The sequence below is a fragment of the Coloeus monedula genome (assembly GCF_965178545.1).
Source record: "Coloeus monedula genome assembly, chromosome: 12".
NCBI lineage: Eukaryota > Metazoa > Chordata > Aves > Passeriformes > Corvidae > Coloeus > Coloeus monedula.
Window position 1 is genome coordinate 3,837,848 of NC_138792.1, and position 19,339 is coordinate 3,857,186.

Consider the following 19,339-nt stretch of genomic DNA (forward strand, 5'->3'; position numbering starts at 1 on the left):
GGTCAGTGAGTGGGCAGGCGGACACTGCAGCCATTTCACACCAGCGCTGCTGACCATGCCACCAACTCCCAGTTCCCAGTTCCCAGTTCCCAGCTTTTCAAAGCCCCAGAGGCATCATGCTGGCTGCTTGGGGCACTGTGGGTGGGGGAAGAAGGGGGCATGATAGCTGGGCACCCTGGCATAAGCTTTGTGTGTCCATCTCCATGTCCGGAGCACTTGGTGGTGAGGATTTGTGTGCTTGTTCCCTGCCCTGCAGCTGGCCAGGAATGGCTCCAACCATCTGATCAGCCTTCCTCCACAGGGGAATTGCAGGTGGTGGCAGTGGCTCCCCCCAGGCAGATGCACGTGGGAGGTGTGAACCAAAACACTCGGGAGCGTGGGCGGGGGAACACCTTGTCTCCATGTGGCTGGGGAACAGGGGAGGTCAGAGCAGGGATCCTCCAAATGTTGGGAGCTTTGTTTCTGACAGTTCCCCTCAATCAGCTTCTCTCTCCCTCCAGCTTTGCCACCTGTGATGCCTCCCACACCAGACTGTGGCCCTTAGTCTGTCATTCTCCTCCACAGACACCCAAAGCCACCTTAGTAGTGTAATGAAGACAAGGAGAGGAAGCAGAGCAGCAGGGTAGAAGAGTGGGAAAAACTTGAGGGGGTTAGGTTGGTTGTTCCTACAGCCACAAGGGTGAAGTTAAGGTGATAACTGGCAGATCTTCTCTTCATTAACACTTGAAAAGAAAAGCTGAAGGCAGAGACACCTGTAACATTCAAGACAAACCATTTCCTTCCATGATCTGGCGTGTCCAGGGCTTGCAGCCTTAGTTTGTCATATGAAACTGCACCTTGTGAGAAGGCACAGTGGACCCTGGTTCCTCTCTCTGGATCAGCAACAGGAGGGATGAAAATACCTCGGCACTGTTGCTCTCTCAAAAACCCAAAGCCAAGTCCAAGTGCTGGAATTTGGTAAGGAGCAGTTAAAGATGTGCTGTCCAGCTCCCGGGAACTTTGGACTAAGCTGAAGAGCCAAAATTGTTTGGTTTCTGTCAGTGTATGATTCTGGGATCTACAAGCTCTGCTAGTGTATTTCTTACCCCACTGTGTAGAAAACAGAGCCTGTATCTTCTTCACCACTTCCCAAAGGTGTTCTAAAGTCATCGAGGGGAGCTGGGGAAGGTTGAGGCCTCTTCAGTAGGCAGAGACTGTACAAAACAGTCGGGAGCTGGAAAAAAAAGACTGGGAATATTGATCCCTTGCTTTGAGGAGAGTCCTTTGCACCCACCAGGTGCCATGGGAAGTGAGCAGCCCACAGGAGCAGAGGTCAGCAGGTCCTGCTTGCCCTGGGGCTGGTGACCTGCCTGCCAAATGACCTCCACGCTTGGCCTGAAGTGTGGATGTCTGCCTGGAGAGGAGAATCACCCAGCCTGGTAACCCTTCTGCAGCTGCACTCCAGCTGCTTTGCCCTCCCAGTACCCAACAGGGGAGGCAGAGAGCAATTGTTCTTTTTCTGTAACCTGATTAGCTTCTCCCAGCTGCTTTCCACAGCCTGGTGCTCCCTTGAAATATCTTTAGGGCTGGGCTGTGATTGTGGGGTGGCTTGAAAAGAGGAACCGTGAAAGGAAAAACAAAATGAGGCAGGGAGAAGGAATATCAAGGAACTGGCAGGGCAGGAAGAGAGAGGTGGTAAGCACAGCAAGGGGGCATGAGAGACAGCATGAAACAGATTTCCTTGAAAGAGTTGGTGAAGCAGACTGTTCCTATCTCCTTCTTCATCCGGGGCCAGGAGAGAACAGGGTCAGGAGTGAGGATCTCTGCAGAGGGCACAAACTGCTCCCCTTTTGTGAAACCAGAAGTTTCTCAGATTATTTGAATGTCCTTTTTTTGAGAATTAGAAAGGGATTTTTATACAGATGGTTTTTCTCCTGGCCAGTGCAGGCATTTCCAATGGGTGGCATCCCAGGGACTTCAGTGCTTCCTCAGACCCACTTCTGGGCTCTGCTGGCTCCTCCACCCTCTCAACGTGCTGCCAACAAAGGTGGATTGACAGAGCTCAGTGCTTGTTGGTAGTGAGTGGTTCTCACGGAGCAGGGCTGCAGCAGCTGCTTCCCCAGGCCTGGGCAGTACTGGACTGCCCATCCCAGTGTTTCATTTTAGTCACACTGGGTGGCACGGGAATGGGAAATGCAATTAAAGAGATTTCAGCTTCTCATCTGAATCTTGTCCAGCTGTTCTGGAGGAGCGATCCCAGGGAGTTAATCGTATGCAGTGAGAAGGCCTGTCTTCCAGCCCTTCCAAAGGAAATTTCCTTTTGTCTCCTCAAACACCCCATGAGCCAGAAGGACAAACGAACAAGAGCACCTGCCTGAAGTGTTAAATCTTCTCCTCCAGTTATCCTGTATGCTTCTGTCCTCACCTCTTCTCCTTCCCCACCTTTCTTCTTCCTGCACAAAGTTCCTTCAATCCCAAACATTGTAGGGAGCAGTTAAGCATTTAGCAGCGAGGTGTGACATGAAACCAAGGCTTTGGACAAACGTGGCTTTGCTCTGCCCAGGTATTTTCCAGAGATTGTGGTAACTGGGCTGCACCTTTGCATCAGAAGGTGCTTCCATTACTTTACATCCAGAGCATGTCCTGTCCTGAGAGTGGAGGAAAAAAAATCAAGCTAAAAGGATGCAGCTCCTTCCCTGAGGTACTTTGCATAATGCTTCAGTGAAGTGTTCAGTACCTTTCTCTTTAATCAGCTCTGCCCCACCTGCATAGAGCATCCCGTGTCCACAGCTCTGCCTTTCAGTAACAGCCTCGTCAGGGACAGCGCAGACAGACTTGTGCTCCCGCAAAGCAGAGTCTGGCTGATGTCATGTCTCGCCTCAAGGACTTTTGCTGGTCCTCTGGGTAATGGTTGTTAACAGCTGCTAAAATACACACGTGTAGGCCCTGTGCCCCTCGGGCTCGCAGGGAGAGGCTCCCTGTGCCAGACCGTGCTGCTATAGAAAGAGGAACGGGTACCCTGGGGCTGCATGGGAGGAGATAACATCACTGCAGGGCAGGGAGTGATGGTACAAGGGAACACCTCGGAAGAAAGGGTTTGGGGAGAAAGAAACAGTCTGGGGTGGTTGGCTGTCAGGAGTGTAAAAGCTGCCTTTTAGGTGTCCCTCACTTGCACATCCATGGCAGCAGGAACGAGCAGAGGTGTGGAGGAACAGCCAGGTAGGGATCTCAGAAGCCAGCAGCGTTTTGAAAGTTCTGTCCAGCTCCTATCTGCCGGCTCCAGGGGTGAGCAAGCCGTGGCTGGGGGAGTTTGCAATCAACAGAGCAGCATTTATAGCATGACTTGTTTGACAGCTCCTGGCACGAGCACAGGACATGGAGATGGTTTTTAATAGCATGTTTGTATTATAAAAAGAACGGTTTCAGCTGAGATTCCCTGGACAGAGGCGAAAGGCATTCAGACAAGGACAGCGCTGCCGGTGCTGCTGCAGAAGTGAAACAGATGGGAAGTTCAGTGTGTCACCTTGAAAACACAGATCAACACAGCTCTGACCCTGCTGTCCTTGAGAGCTCCCCTAGTCACTCCAGCTTCATGTCCAGAAATCTCTCTAGGGTCTGATTTGGAGGGAGGAGGACCTTGGAAACGGAATTAAACTTATATTCGCGTTCTTTTGGTCTTTGTGTTGGAGAGACAGAACTCACCCAGAGTAGGGACATGGAGGTGGCTACAAATGAGGTGTCCCACACCACTAATGGGAGAACTGGGAGAAGCCTGACACTGCCCCGGCAGCCCCTGAAGTGGTCAGTGCCAGACACAGCCCGTGTGTGTTGTTGGTACCTGTCCCCTCTGCTGGCTGCCTTCGGAGAGAGATGGCACATGTCATGCTTAGAAGCACATTCCTGCCCCCCAGCTGTGGGGACAAGGAGCTGTGCATTCAAATGTCAAGATTAGTCTAAAACACAGTTATTTTATTGAGGTTTATTCAGTCTTGAAGGTATCTCCAGGCTTTTCACTATTGCTGTGTTCCTTGGGACGTGGGGACAGATGAGGGGTGCAACGCAGGATCTGTCTGAGAGGTTTGCAGGCTGGGAGGGTGAGTGGGGTGTCATGGAGAGGAAAATGCTCACCTGGGCAGGGCTGTGGGAGTGTGGACATGCTGAGCACAGCTGTGTCTGAAGGGAGGACCCTGTTTTGCCAAAGAGGGAGACTGAAGGAGAGGCTTCCTGCCTTGCCTTGACCTACACAGAGTGTCCCACCAGCCCTTGAAAGAAAAACACCTCATTCCTGGGTCTCTTTCAAGAAAGAACTTCTGAGAATTTCCTGAATTGCAGCATCCCTAAGAGTTTGCCTGTGATGTTTGCTTTGCTTGGCTGCGGGATTGACAGCATGGACACATCATATTCACGTCAGACCACCTGAAATGCTGTCCCTGCTTGCCAGGAAAGCAGCCTGCTTTATTGGACTGCAGTGAGGGATTTGCTCGGAGGTGAAGAAGCTCTATGAGTAAAAACAAATATCAGAACAATAAAAGCTAGAAAGTGACTGTCTAGGATATTAATCTCTCAGCCACACTGTTATTTAGGATTTTTCACAGCGTATTCTGAGCTGGAAGAGACTAAACTATCTCTCCAGCAGAGGAAAATTGAGGAAAGTGTTTCCAGGTCTCCGAGCCCTCTGTTCAGAGGTTTTCTTGTTGCTGTTGAATACAAGTGGTTGCAAAACCCACATTTAAATCTTTCATTTTATCCTAATTTAGAACATCTAAGACATGTTCCTCTCATGGCTCTGCTCCTCTCTTTGGCATTTGGCAGAAAGTTGAGCTCTTAACTCAGAGAAAGAAGCTCGTAGATGGAACAGAGGAACCATGGGGTCCCAGCCTCTCTGGATCCCACTAATTGCACCCTTGAGAGGGGTCAGCTGGACTGAACACACAAACTTGATTAGAACCATTTGAAAAGGCTGTTTTGGCAAGGCCCAGCTGTGTTTATTTGGTGTCTAAGGTAACCTGAAAACACGCACTGTTCATTTCAAGTCATGTCATGAAAAACCTGTGAGTTTAGTCTGAAACCCAGTAGCCCTAACTCACATCTGCTCAGAAGCCAGGGTGGAACTTGGTCCAGAGCAGAGTTCCTAGAGCCAGATCTGACTGGAAATATGGACTGATTCCCCATCTGTGAGGGCAGAGCAGCAGAGATAACCCAAGGAGCAGGCCTCAGGGTAGCACACAAGGCCAGCTCCCAGCTCTCCTGTGCTGGGGACAGGCTGATTTCTGAACAAGTCTCTTTTCTTTCGGATTGAAAACGTTTGGGGTTTTCTCAGAAATTACTTTTCACGCAGCAAACTCGTAGCTTTTGAAAAATGAAAGAGTTTGAGAGTGCAGTAAAATCTTCTTGTTATTTTTTTCTTCCTATGTGAAATACCCCTGCCAGCCCCCCATCCTTTTATTTCTCACAAATGCTCTTTTACTGAGCACCACTCTTTCCACTAAATGCTTTCAGGTTACGCCGTTCTGTGTTTCCACCAGCATCTGTGCTGCCCACATGAGGAAAACCAGGGCTGATCAGGGATGTGCTGCAGTGCCTGGTGATGACAGTGACCCAGGGCCAGGAGGGACAGGCTGAAAGGCTGGGTTGGACATGAGCACGCTCAGCCAGCAGAGGCAACGCTGCAGGGCATCCCTCAGCATGGGATAAACTCACGTGACAGTGTTTCGGGTAGGCAGCCCTCAGGGTTTGCCTCATGGGGAGTTTGATTTATCATTTTGTGACTGAAATTCGATGTCATATTGCATGCATGCCAACATGTGTGTGCTACCCCACGTGTGATCCAAATGGTGTGGCCAAACTGTTAAAGTAATTCCTCCTTACTGCGTTAGCTCCTTCTGTTAAAAACACTAAAAATGCCTGTGCTTTCACAGAGAAGTTAACAACCTCCATGTGCTGCACAGCAGATGGTACAGTAATGGTGGAGGCGTATTTTACAATAACCCTTTTCCACATGGGGAAATCGAGGCACTGAGAAGTCTCTTTCTGACGGCTGAGAACGAGTCAGGGACAGAGAAAAACTACAGGGGTGCAGGAGATCAAGAAACAGTGCCCTGAGTTTTAGGGGCTGAGCTCATCCTGCCAAACTTCAGCTACTCAGTTTTGATCAGGGGACTCTTCCAAGGTCAGGAAGAGCAAGAGGTATTTCCAGAAGACAACCTGGACTGCTTCATATTGAGATCTCCCTCCAGAAGTCCCTACCCTTTCTAAGGGCTGTAGGAAACCCATGGTCAATCACCTCCTGGTTTAATCACCTTGGCATATGCCCCCAGCTAAGTGGGATCTGAATAATGCCCAGGGAGGGTCTGAGCTCTGTCCCAGTGCAGAACCCCAGCCATGCAAGGTTCCTCAGCATCAGAGTGGGGATTCTTGATGGGAGTAGGAGCTGAAGTCTTCAGGAGCTGTTGTGGTTTAGCCCCACTCAGCAGCTCAGCCAGGCACAGCTGCTCGCTCACTCAGCAGGGTGGGGGAGGAAATTGGAAGGGTAAAAGTCCTCCCAAAGGCCAGAGCACTTTTGTATAAATCTTGCCTCAGGTAATTCTGAAAGAAAATACATTTGTAAATGCCAAAATTTCCCAACAGGCTCCCTATGGAGCGGCAAGGGAGCCAGCTCAGCTACTAAGGTCTGCCTCGTGAATAGTTGTGCTAATAATAGCCACTGAAATTAGATCAAACCACGGGACAGTGACAATAACAGCTCGGATTTTTTCTGAAGAGCTGAATGACTCGTGCACCACACCTTTTGCACAGGCTGGCTATGAATGGCACAAGAGGAGCTCTTTAAAGCTGATCTCTCCTGAAAATCTGGGCTTGACAACAAATGCTAAGCCCATGGGACAGCTGACCCTCCACTCTTCCAAAGCATTAGCATTGATTATCCCAGACTTGAGTGTTGAACTTTACAGCAGGACATAACTGAGCAGCCAGCCCAGAAGTGAGATGTCACCAGTGACTCCAGTTGGGAGTTAAACACTCATATTGGCATCTAACGTGAATTTATCACTGCGGTTTTGGTTGCTTTCTCCTACAGCAGAGATATTGCTTAGGAGGAGCTATGTAAACTCACATGAACTCAAACGGGGTGTGCAGTGATGGGGGAGAATATGTCAAATATTGTGCTATTTTGGCCCCAACACTGTGCCAATGCTGCTTTTATTTCACAGTTTCACAGCCTGATCCATGTCTCCATCACCACATACTCTATATCCAAGCAGTACCCAGTGAGATCCAGAACATTCAGGTGCTGGGATGGGCCAGCCCAACCCCCTGGGTTTGGGCAGTGGCCATGCCTGTGCACTTGGCTGTGAGGGCTGCTGCTGTCCCAGCTCCATTAGGACCCTGTCCCTGTCACCTTTGCTGATTCCCGTGTCTGACCAGGGTGAAGCATCAGCCCGGAGAGTGACTCGGCCGCCTGATGCCAAAAGCTCTTCCCTCATGATCTCATTCCTATGCAAGGGGCGTGTTGGGGACCCATCACTCCTCACCGTGGGCTGCCAGGGGAGCAAGGGCGAGGAAGATGGAGTGGGCCCTGTGCTCTGCCCTGCTCTGCCCGCCCCCAGCAGGACACGCTGTCCGAGGGAGGGCACCGGGAGCTGCAGCTATTTTAGCAGCACGGCTGGAGGAGCCGGCTCTGAACCAGCAGCGAGGGCAGCGTGGGGAGGATGTGCTGCAGTCATAAAAATTCCACCGAGATAAATCGATAGAGGGAGGAGGAGAATGGGAGGGAGGGATGGCAAAGTCAGACTTTCTTCATCTCTGCACACAAAAGAGAGGGGGACAATGGGGGTCGTGCTGGTTCAACAGGAGTGAAAGGGACCAAAGGCCACATCAGGAGCTATCGGGAGCAGGGGACTGAGTGTAGTATGGACTGGTGGAACTGGATTTGGGGTCTGGTTCAGACAGCTGCTGAGTGCCAGACTTGTTCCTGCATGGCATTAATTAGCATCTTCTCAGGGAGGCTGAAAAAGAGTTTAAGGAGCAAATTGACTTGCAGCAGCGAGCAGCAGAGTGGTGGGCTAATGGCGTGGGCTACTGCCAGTCCAATCCAGGCAGGAGCTGCCTCCCAGAACTGCCAGTTATCTGTGAGCTAGGACACACTCTCTCACCAAAACTGAAGGTCCTTATTATGGGTGAAAATCTCATTTCTGCTGGCAAAAGACTCAGGATTTCTAACTGGTTGCACCCAGAGCTGGAACCATGCAGCCCCAGCTTTCTTTTCTAATCTCCAGCAAGAGATATCTGCCCAAGGACCCAGAGTGCTCTTGGTTTTCATATGAACCATTTGCAGTGTAAGTGCTGTAGCAGGGGGTGGATTCTCACTAGATTTATGCACAGCACTATTATTGCTCTATGTACAAATTAGGTGTGTGGAACAGGGCTGGGCTGTATCCAAATAAAAACCAGAAAGAGCTGTCTGCCTGCCTTCTCTGCTAAGCTGGTGAGCAGCTTTCCCTGCCTGTGACTGAAAGGTACAGCTGAACTCAGGGCTGGATTCAGCCAGCATCCACCCTGCCCCTTCATGCCTGTGCTTAAAAGAGTATTGAGTTGTCTACCAAGAGGAAGGCCAAGGTCTTGTTTGTATGGTCCTGGTTTTCCAGGCTCAGCCCACCAGTGAACACAGAGTCTTTGGCTCCTTCTGAGTGTGCCATGGATGTCCTGGCCACGAGCTAAAAGTGAGCCTGGAAAGGCATCACTGGCCACCAACACCTGCTCCCAGGCTGAGAAAATAAACGTTCTGGCTGTGACTGCCTGCAGACCAGAGGAGCAGGCTCTGCTTGGCCTGAATCCTTCTCAGAACATCCCATTCTTCCTTGTCTTTCCCAGGAATACACCATTGACATCTTCTTTGCTCAGACGTGGTACGACCGGCGCCTGCGGTTCAACAGCACCTTGAAGGCGCTCACGCTGAACACCAACATGGTGAGCCGCATCTGGATCCCTGACACCTTCTTTAGGAACTCCAAACGGGCTGACTCCCACTGGATAACCACTCCCAATCAGCTCCTCCGCATCTGGAATGACGGAAAGGTGCTCTACACTCTCAGGTACATCCAGCAGGATCTTAGCTCTGCTGAGGGGAGGGAACAAGGAGACGGACAAGTGGTTTCCTAAACTAAAATCCTTTAGAATGTTCTCTTGCTCAGCCCAGCTTTTTTATTCTGTCAATAAACATTTGGCTTTTTGTTCCCATAACTTGTCACTTCCATAAACGAATCCGAAAATTTGACTAAACAGAAGGGCTTTTTGAAGGTGAAACTTAGATGTTTTTTCCTCACCTTGAAAAATATCCAAATATATATTTTTGGTTTGGAATGTTCCTGCAAACAGACTGATCTTCAGCAAATTAGTTCTCAAGGAAGTGAGAATGCCTCTGTCACATTTAGGTGTTGGAATCAAACCATCTTCACCAGCTCAAAATCTCTTACTCTCTCTTCCTGTCTCAGGCTGACAATCGAGGCTGAATGTCTGCTCCAGCTGCAGAATTTCCCAATGGACACTCACTCCTGCCCTTTGGTTTTTTCCAGTTGTGAGTATACATATTTTTATGATAGCTTTAGAAGGCAAGCAGAGAAACCTCAGTGGAGCAATACTTTTCTGGGGAAACTATGCTCCCTTTTAGGTACATTTTTTCACCTGATTTCTATGGCACCCTTCCTGAGCCATTGCCCTTCATGGCCTGAAGCATTCTCCCACTCCTGGGCTAGCAGAGGTCATCAGGGACAGATTCACAGCATCTCTGAGTTTCCCCTTAATTTGGATGGATGGTTGGAGGAGATTGTTTCACTGACCTTCTGGTCACTCCAGACAGAACATGGATATATTCTGGTGGACAAATAGCACCTGTCCTGCCTTGAATCTTCCCCCTTCTCCCACTCTCTGAGTGAGGTCTAGAAACTTTCTGCTCCAAAGAAGGGTTACTCAGACCTCCCCTCTCAGACTCTTCAGTAGAGAGGGCTGCTGATGTTATCACATGTCCTCTGGTAATTTTGCAGGGAGCCTGTCTGCACCAAGAGATCCCTGTCCTTGTGCGTGGGTGGGAAATCTGATTTAATCATCTGAGCTCGGGTTCTCCTGCTTCCCCTGCCACTGAAGAGCTGCAGCTCAGAGCTCTGAGGTGCTTCAGAGGGAGGCAGCATGCTGAGGAGATCTCATCCCTTCATCTCCCACCACCCCTCACTTTTTGCTAATTAACGGTGCATGCCATACACGCTTGATAATTAGAAACACACTGTTAGTTTGCTGCCAAGCTCTTACTCCATCCTCCTCTGAGAGACTTTCTCCTAGGTCCCTGCTTCACAGTGGGCTTGTTTCTTTGTCAAGAAAGCCAGAGGCAGGAGAAGCCGTGCTGCAGCCTGCAGGGCCAGATTTTCTTCTCCATGGAGAGTGCACCCCTTCTTTTCCGTAGATCAGCTGCCAGGACAAGAGGTACAGGGAGCACACAGAGCAGCCAGAACCGCGCTGGCAGCTTTGTATTCCCGGTGTACTCATGCCTGGCATGGCACTCATGGGGTGCCAGCTGCCCCAGGGAGATAAAACCCTTAAAGATTTCAGGCTGGTGGACTCACAATGACAGAACAGTCTGGGTTGGAAGGGGCCTTTGGACAGGCCCGCTGACAAAGCAGGATCACCTACAGCAGGTTACACAGGAATGCAGCCAGGTGGGGTTTGGAATCCACAGTTTTGAATCCAGCATTGTGGAAGGGAGACTCCGCAACCTCCCTGGGCAGACTGTTCCGTTGCTCTGCCACCCTCAAAGAAGTTCTTCCTCAAAGCAGCAGAGTCCTCTAGGACCAAGCCACGTCTCGTTGGCAGCAGTGCAGTCCTTAGAAAGGCTCTGTTTCTGGCAGTGCTTTGTTTCTGGCAGTGCTTTCCCCATCCCCAGAATCTGAAACAGCCCACAAAGGGGGATGCAGTCCCTACTCCCATTCCATGTGGGAATGCTTCAGGGAACCTAAACAAAAGGCACCTGCCTGAAGGGCTCCTGTTTGCAGAACAGCTCTGGTGAGACGACAGTGCTTTTGCAGTCAGGCTGGTTGCCAAGAAGGGGGTACATGGCACACTCTTCCACTGATGTCCGTGCCCCTTTCCCAGATGGATACCCTCGGGAGGAGATCGTCTATCGCTGGAGACGCTACTCCATCGAGGTCTCTGACCAGCGCACCTGGAGGCTCTACCAGTTTGACTTCACGGGGCTGAGGAACACCTCGGAAGTGCTCAGGACTGGGGCAGGTGAGGCAAAGGAAGGCAGCCCACAGGAGCAGCACTGTGCTGGAGGCCTGGGGGGAGACAAAGGAGTCATCAGACTGCTCCACAGGGGTGGGGAAGGAAGATCACAACAGCACAGTCAGAGAAAGAAGCTAAAAATGAAAGGATGGACCTTGGCTAGAGGGAGCAGAAGTGATGGAGATGAGTGGTGAGGAGAAGACAAAGCAGGGAGAGGCCAGAACCACTGACATCTGTGAACTGTGGGGTGACAATGCTGATGTGAATGAAGCTATCCCTAATTGGAGGGTCAGGAGGGAGAGGAGAGGGAGCTTAAATCCCCTCTTGTGTGCACTCTGTGTGATCTCTGGGTGATGCTTATGATTGGGACAGGGGTGGAGAAATCAGAACTTGCATGTCTTGATCTGTCCTTCTGTAAACTCATGCCAGGCTGATGAACCCCTGAACTGTGCTGTAAGAGACAGGGACAAGGCTGCCTGTGTGAAGAAACTAAGTAATGGAAGCTCCTCAGCTCCTCCTCCTCCTCCTCATAATAGCTCACATCCCCTTTCCTTCCCACAGACAACTGAGGAAAGCCTCTGGTTTCCTGAAGGTGGGGTGAGCTCATACTTCTAAGCCCCCTGAAACAGCAAGGAGCAGTGCTTCTCACACTCTGCAGGAAGCTGCTGCTCTCAACAGTGGCAGCCAGGGTAGAAAGGCAGCACAAACTGGGACAAGAAGTGAAAGTGTCTTGAATGCACCAGTGCCCCTCTGATGTTTGTAATTCTCTTTTTTTTGTAATTGCTTGCAAGCTCCATCTTAACCCCAGAGCTGTCAGGTTCTTCCAATACTCACTGTGAGCCTGTGAAAAGAAAGAAAGAACCTCCACCGTAAGTTGCCAAATGAGCAATTAGGATGTGCAGCACCACATGCCTTTTCCAGAGGCAGAACCGACTCTCAGTGGAAGTGATTGAAGGACACCTCCCTTGTCCCAGCTCAGGTGGTTCGTTAGCAAGCCAGGCCATGCAGCCTGTTACAGCCAAAGAGCTTCTATAGAAAAGCAACCCCTGCAGCAATCAGCTGAAGATAAATGCTCTCTGCAGTTTCTTCCCTGAAACTTTTCCAAACCGTGTGCTTTTCAGTGTCTTTAGCCAGGCCAGTACAAACACAGCCTGGTGGCCGTATGGACAGCCAGGCAAGCAGCCAGTTGGGCAACCACAAAGTCAGCTCTTCAATTAGTCACAAAGACATCCAGCAGGACAGCGGCAGAGCCAGCCAGGTAGGCACAGAGTCCATTAGCCACAAACCCAGCGAGTCTCCAAACCTACTCAGCCAGCCACGTGAAGTTAACAATCTGGGCAGCGACAACAGCAGATGGACAGGCACTTAAAACAACAAGAGAATCTCATCAGAAACTCTGAATTCTGAACCTTTGCTGATTTTTCTGCTTTAAGAAGCCCCATGTTATGATTCCAATGTCTCTGTTGCTCTTTCCTAGGGGAGTACATGGTGATGACAGTTTCTTTTGACCTAAGTAGACGTATGGGTTACTTTGCCATTCAGACCTACATTCCCTGCATCCTGACTGTTGTTCTTTCCTGGGTTTCCTTCTGGATCAAGAGAGACTCTACGCCAGCCAGGACATCTCTGGGTAAGAGACAGGATGATGCATGTCTGATGCTTGTCAAACTCTGCCAGGTAAGCAGACTGGCAGTGTTGGAGTACAAAATCTCCTGAAGCACTTTGCCATTTTCTGGCATTTTTGAGCTTACCAGAGAATATTCTCCTCCTTCAGCTTCCTGTGTGTAACACTCCACAGCTCAACCAAATCTCCAGCTGCGCTGGCTTGGGCCGCTGGATTATCTCAGGAGAATATCTCACTCTCCTGTCTTGATCTGAAACCCAAGCACAGCCTTTTCCAAGCTGAGTGGGGTATTCTCATGCACCAAAAGGGAGAGGGAGGGGCTGAGCTGTGGCATTGCAGTGCTGCCCAAAGGCCTCCTGTCACATCCATGTTTTCTACGTTTCCTCACGACTTTTCAAGGCCTCTGTGTAGGGCTGGTGACAGGAAGGTTGTAGGGTTAATGGGCAGAGTTGCTTGGCTGCATCCACAGAGCCCCAGGCTCTGGCAGGAGCTGGAAGCCCTGTGGGTACAACCTTTTTCTGTTGGTCACCCCATAGGATCCAGAGAGTGACAAGAGCTCTGCCTATTGTTTAGATTTTCTCAGCAGACTGCAGTGGCTCCTTGAGGCAGGAGAAAAGCTTCTGTTGATTGAATGCTGCTCTGATAGGTGCTGGGGAGATCTTTGTGAGTCTTTAATACGCTTTGGCTGTATCTACATTTTGCAGCAAGCTGTGATTCCCAGCTCTGTCCTTCCTATCAGCCCCGCCGACTTTGCCTTTAATTGGAGGTAGCATTCGCAGCCCTGCCTGCAGGTCTCTGTGGGGATGGGGAGGAGAGGAGGGCCCATCAGCTATTCAGAACCCATCCATGATGGCCATGTCTCCCCACCTCCCTCTCAAAATTAATTTGTCTGGTGCCTGTGGAGAGAGGAGGAGGAGGAGGGTGTCATTTGCAATGAAGGTGAGGGTGTGCCGTAGTCTGTGGCTGGTAAGGGAATGAACAGCAAGAGGAAAATGTGCACAGCTCTAGTGACTGTCTCAAGAAACAAAGGCAAGTTCCCCCAGGAGAGGGGCCCCTCTCTATGGAAAGGGACCTCAGCACGTGAAGAATAATGTATTCTCTGCACAGCCCCTGTTGTACTTAATACAAATGATCCCCAGCACATTTTGAGCCTGCCAACCTACATTAGGGGCATTTAAACCGGACCAGTTCCACCAGCACTTCAGAAATATGGGAAGTCACATCACATCTGCTAATGCAAGTACAGCAGCAAAACATGAAAATCTTCTGCCATGCTCACCCCCAGAGCTGCTGGGGTGACCCCAGGAGAGGGTGGCAGGTGGATTTAGATGGATTCTAGAGAAGGAGAAACAAGTGGACTTGCTGCTTCTTCCCCACATCCTCAAAACCAGTGGATGAGATCACAATACCAGCTCCTGCAGCTGATCCTTTGTTGACTCCTGACACTTCATCTCTGGAAGCAGAAACGTGGGCATTGCTGCTCCTGCAAAAACAACTCCAAGCCCCACTCAAGTCAAAAGAAATTCCTTATCACCTCCCACGCGCTTGCCCTCTGCATCAAGGAATGGATACGTTGTGAAGAGCTGTCTCCAAAGAACAGCCATGAGCAGACTGAAAATTTATGGGTAGGAACCGGACCAAGGAAATAAAGGAAACCTTGAGATTGGTGTCTACAACAGAGAAACCCCTTGACCAGGGAGCAAAAGAGCACTGGCAGATCTTTCAGGACATTTTGCAAAGAGCACAAGGGCTCTCAACGCCCAGGTGTAAGAAATCAGGAAAGCAAGGCAAGAGACCAGCATGGACGAGTCAAGAGCTCCTGGTCAGACTAAAGGGAAAGAAGGAAATGCACAGGCAGTGGAAGCAGCGGCAGGTATCCTGGGAGGAGCATAGGGACACTGCCCAGTTATGTAGGGAAGGGGTTAGGGATGCATAGGATACTAACAGGGGCTTCCCCAGGTTTGTCAGCCAGAAAGAGAAGGTCAAAGGAAGTTGAATACAACTGGCAAATGGGGAAAAATGGATGAGAAGGAGGCTGAGGTAATTTTTTGGCTCAGTCCTCACTGGCAGCCTCTCTCCCCACATTCCACAGTGGATGGACTGCAAGACGGACTGGGGCAGTGAAGTCCCTCTCACTGCAAGAGAAGATCAGATTTGAGACCACCTGAAGAACCTGAACATCCATAAGTCTGTGGGAGCTGACAAGATGCACCCCAGAGCATGGCTGATGTGGTTTCCAAGCCACTCTCCACGATACTTGAACAGTCTCATGGAAATATTGCACCCATTTTTTCAAAGGGTAGAAAGGAGGACCCCAGGGACTAGAGACCTGTCAGCCTCCCCTCTCTGCCTGGGAGGATCATGGAACAGATTCTTCTAGAAGCTGTGCTGAGGCACATGGAGGACAGGAGGTACCAACACAGCCAGCACGTCTGCACCAAGGGCAAGCCCTGCCTGACCAACTCAGCCTCACACAGAGTCTGAGCTTCCTGCTCCTTTACCAGTCCACATTGTGCAATACCCGAGTTTTGAACACCTCTCTTTCTCATAGAGAATTGTTAGAGGGTTCCTCAAGACCAGAGTCTGGCTGAGCAGAGCAAAAATGGAACCAGACAACCAGAGTGGAAGGAAAATGGGTGTTTTGAGGGCTGGATGTGTGCAGAAGACAGAAATGCTCCCTGTCAGTACTTAAGCCAGCTCTTTTCTCTCTTAGGTATCACGACTGTGCTCACCATGACCACCCTGAGCACCATCTCCCGCAAGCACCTCCCCCGTGTTTCCTACATCACAGCCATGGACCTCTTTGTCTCTGTGTGCTTCATCTTCGTCTTTGCCGCTCTCATGGAGTACGCCACGCTCAACTACCTGGTGGGAAACAAGAAACCACTGGAGCACAGCCACAGGAAAGCGAGGCTGGTAGGTCAGAGGGGCCAGCAGAGGTGGATGCTGTTACAGCCCCAAGTTATTTAAAAATATCCTTCCTGAGCTGCACTGGAAACTGCTGGTGTGGTTTAGAGCCTGACCCGTACTGTGTTCATCCAGTCCTCAGACCACTCTGTGTGCTGGGTCTGAGAGGTGAGACACAACCAGAAAAAGCAGCTGAGGCTGCCTTAAAACAAGGAAGCCCCTGTCAGAGCCAGGCACCCTGTGCTCTCCTCAGAACCCCTGGAGAGCTCATCAGAACAGTTTAGAATGACTCACATGACTGAACGTGAATGCCACTTTAAGACACCTGTATCGGTTTGATCTCTGGATTACAGAGATATCTTGGTTCACAGACATGCAGAAACCTGCTTTCTTTTGTGGTCTTCCATCAGAAGACCTCCTGAGTGTGAGGATAGTGAACCCAGGGTGATTGTCGTTGTCTTCATCCTCATCCTCTATCATGAGATCTGCCCAAGCTCATGGCAGGTACTTCTGTCACATGAGCTGAAAGAGGCCTCTGAACTGGGACAGAACTGAAACAGAAAAAGATGAAGCTCATCTGCACCAGGCTCATTTCCCAGCACATCCCCCATATCCCTCATATTCCCCTGCCCTCCTATCCCAGGGTGGACAGAGCTCTTCCATGAGGCTTGCGATGGGCCAAGAGGAGCCACACGCAGCCTTTCCCCAGCTTCTCTCCAGTAACCTGCAGCAACCAGCAGACACATCTGGGCTGTGTGCTGTGTCTTCAGAGACAGCTGAGCTCAGGGGAATGAGGGAAGAGGCTAGAACAGCTCGAACAGGCCGTGTTTCTGCACTATTACTGGCACAGATGGGGAATCAGAGCAATCAGACCTTTGCTGAGTAGGGCTGTGCCCTGGGGTGCCAGGAAGGACGCTCACAGCCATGCAGGAGCTGCCAGTTCCCCCAGTATGCAAACGTGGTGATTCACAACCAGGTGCAGAGAGACTGGGGATGATCAGTCACCCCTCTCCATCAAAGTGCACCCATGATGATCTGATCTGTTGCCAGCTGGGTGGGGGTTGGTGTCTAGAACAGGTTTGGTTGCTTTTTCCTCCCCTTTAACCTGCCCACCTCTCCCCCTTCCAGCCACCTGCCGGTGCACAGGTGATGCCAACCTTCACCACCATCAACATCAACCACATCATGCACTGGCCCCCAGAGATCGAGGAGGATGAGGATGACGACCCCGGCTCCCCGTGCCTGGAGGGAAAGGAATGCGAGAGGTTCTTTTGCTGCATCGAGGACTGTCAGACGGGAATGTGGCGGGAGGGGAGGGTCCGCATCCACATATCCCGCCTGGACTCCTACTCCCGCGTCTTCTTCCCCACTGCCTTCCTGCTCTTCAACATCGTCTACTGGATTGCCTATCTCTATCTCTAGCCCTTCTTTGTCCTCAGCTGGAACGGACTGGACACCAGCCAGAGGGGCTTCTCAAGGAGCATAGAGAACAGCGTCTCTTCTGTTGTAGTCAGCTGTCAGTCTGAACAACCCAACCTGGTGATTCCCTCCTCCTGCTCTCTCATCTCTTCTGAGAAGAACCAAACAGCTTTTTTTTAGCCTTCTAACATATCTTTTTAGAGAATCTACCCTTCCCCAGACAACCCTCTCTCCAACACCACCAGCACTGTACTCCTTGTAAGATTACCCAAAAACATCCTATTGCCATCTCAAGCATTAGGGATTTTGTCAAAAACAAAAACCTTAACGCATTTCATTTTTCCATCTAATCCTACTCCAAAATTTCAAGGAAGTGATGGCAAGTGGAGTTTTCTGCACAGTTATTAAGACTGCAAAGGAAATAAAATTCATCTTATGACTTCTGCACCACTTCCACCAGAACAGACTTTGTGGGGTGCTAGAAGCTCGAAAAGGTCAGAAGGAAATAGCGTGGAAAAGGACAGCAGTGCAGCTTTCCCACAGTAGCTGGGCTTGGCTAAAATGTTTTGGGCCTGCCCAGACATCTGATGGCGGCACTGATGAGGATGGAGTTGCTGCAAGCCTCCCCCAGCTCCCCGCAGAGTCTCTGTGAAGCATTCCTCACGGATCACTCCAGGACACCCACCCACTGAGGCGCTGCTGATTCCCATCAGACAGTGGTGAAAAGCACTTCACAAGTTGGAAGGGCCCACCTGCCTTACTGAAGCAGACTCTTCAGGGCCCACGGTGACATTTCTGCTGTGTGACCAGGACTCGGAGCAGGCTCTGCAGTTGGGCATAGCCAAAAAAGGGAGGAAGTCCTTGTGAGAAAGGCCAGAAGGAGCCTCCTGAGCCTGTTGTGAGGTAGTTTTCCTTGGCCTGTCTCACGTGGGGCAGTGCTGTCCCACACAGTGACACTCGTTGATGCCATCAGATCTGTGCTGGGTAGTAGGTGCCAACCCGAGGAAGGGGCACAGGAAAGGGAAAACAGCTACCAGTGCACTCCCACAGCTCAGATGTGTTCCCCTTCTTTATTTCTTTCATAATTGCATAAAACAAGAGTTTTCCCTCAAACTGGATGACCCCTCCCCGTTGCCATCAGTACTTGGCCTGTTTCCTCACAAAATTGGGAAATGGAGTGAGTTGTCCTTGATGGGTTTCAAGGAGGACAAACGTAGTGAGATGGTTCCGTCCTAAAGGGATGGAGAAATGCAAAACACAGCTTCAGCTGGGGAGAAACTGCATAAGATAGAGGAGGAAACTCAGGCCCAAGGTCCATAATGTGTCAACTGGCTGCCTCCCCATCTACACCAACCACTGATGTGGCCCACAGCATGATTCTGAAAAGCAGTGGGCTGTTAATAGTTACTCACTGTGTAAATTAGAAACAAAAAAGATCTTTTTTTAAAAACAGCATGTTTTAGAAAAAAAATTAGAACTTAAAAGGCTTGTCAGGAGAAGAAAGCCGGCATGGCTGCAGAGGGAAAGTTAGGAAAGGTTGGCTCACAGGACAGCTAACGGGGGCAGGAGGTTTTACATATTCTTGGAGAGCAATTTGATCTGGTTTAAAGACGGATTTTGACACTGTTAAATCTGATCTGAATAATGAAGTGTCATGTTCAATTCATTCACAAATACAGCCTTACCTGGGTTCCAGATGAACAGCTAGAGCATCTTATTAAGTATACAATAGTACAACACTCAACTAAGTATAACCTAATGGGGTCAGACCAGCAGAGCTCTGAAAGGGGAAATTGCGCCTGTCTAACCTGTTACAGTTCTTTTAAAATACCAAGTAAAAGATAAAGGTTACTCAGAAGCATAATTTTCTTAGCTACTCCGACAGCTTTTGAAAGGGTGGAAAGAAATTGTGGCGGGCGGTTCTAACTGAGGAAATTGATTTAGCAAAAGAATTATTAAGGAGGTTCTAATTAGAGGAAATTAACTGAGGGGGGGGGGGGAAAGAATTGTTAAGGAGGCTCTAATTAGAGGAAATTAATGTTTTAGAGAGAAAGACACAGAGAGGGAGAAGTCTAAGAAAAGAATCAAAACAACTTGCAGACAAGGGAAGCTGCTGGGTGACAGTGCTGACTCCCAGCCAAG

The 19,339-nt window shown here is 50.1% G+C and overlaps 1 protein-coding gene across 1 annotated transcript in view; it reads left to right on the forward strand.

Annotated features, from left to right (window-relative positions):
- Positions 1 to 17,200, forward strand: part of LOC309577346 (gamma-aminobutyric acid receptor subunit gamma-4) — a gene marked incomplete at both ends in the record, with an annotated part of 31,939 nt that extends 14,739 nt beyond the window's left edge. Inside the window, 6 exons of the mRNA XM_082289299.1 lie at positions 8,848 to 9,068; positions 9,468 to 9,550; positions 11,116 to 11,253; positions 12,725 to 12,877; positions 15,585 to 15,787; positions 16,907 to 17,200. Coding sequence (XP_082145425.1) covers positions 8,848 to 9,068; positions 9,468 to 9,550; positions 11,116 to 11,253; positions 12,725 to 12,877; positions 15,585 to 15,787; positions 16,907 to 17,200 — 1,092 coding nt within the window. The remainder of the gene's footprint in view (positions 1 to 8,847; positions 9,069 to 9,467; positions 9,551 to 11,115; positions 11,254 to 12,724; positions 12,878 to 15,584; positions 15,788 to 16,906) is intronic.
- Positions 17,201 to 19,339: the final 2,139 nt, after the last annotated feature.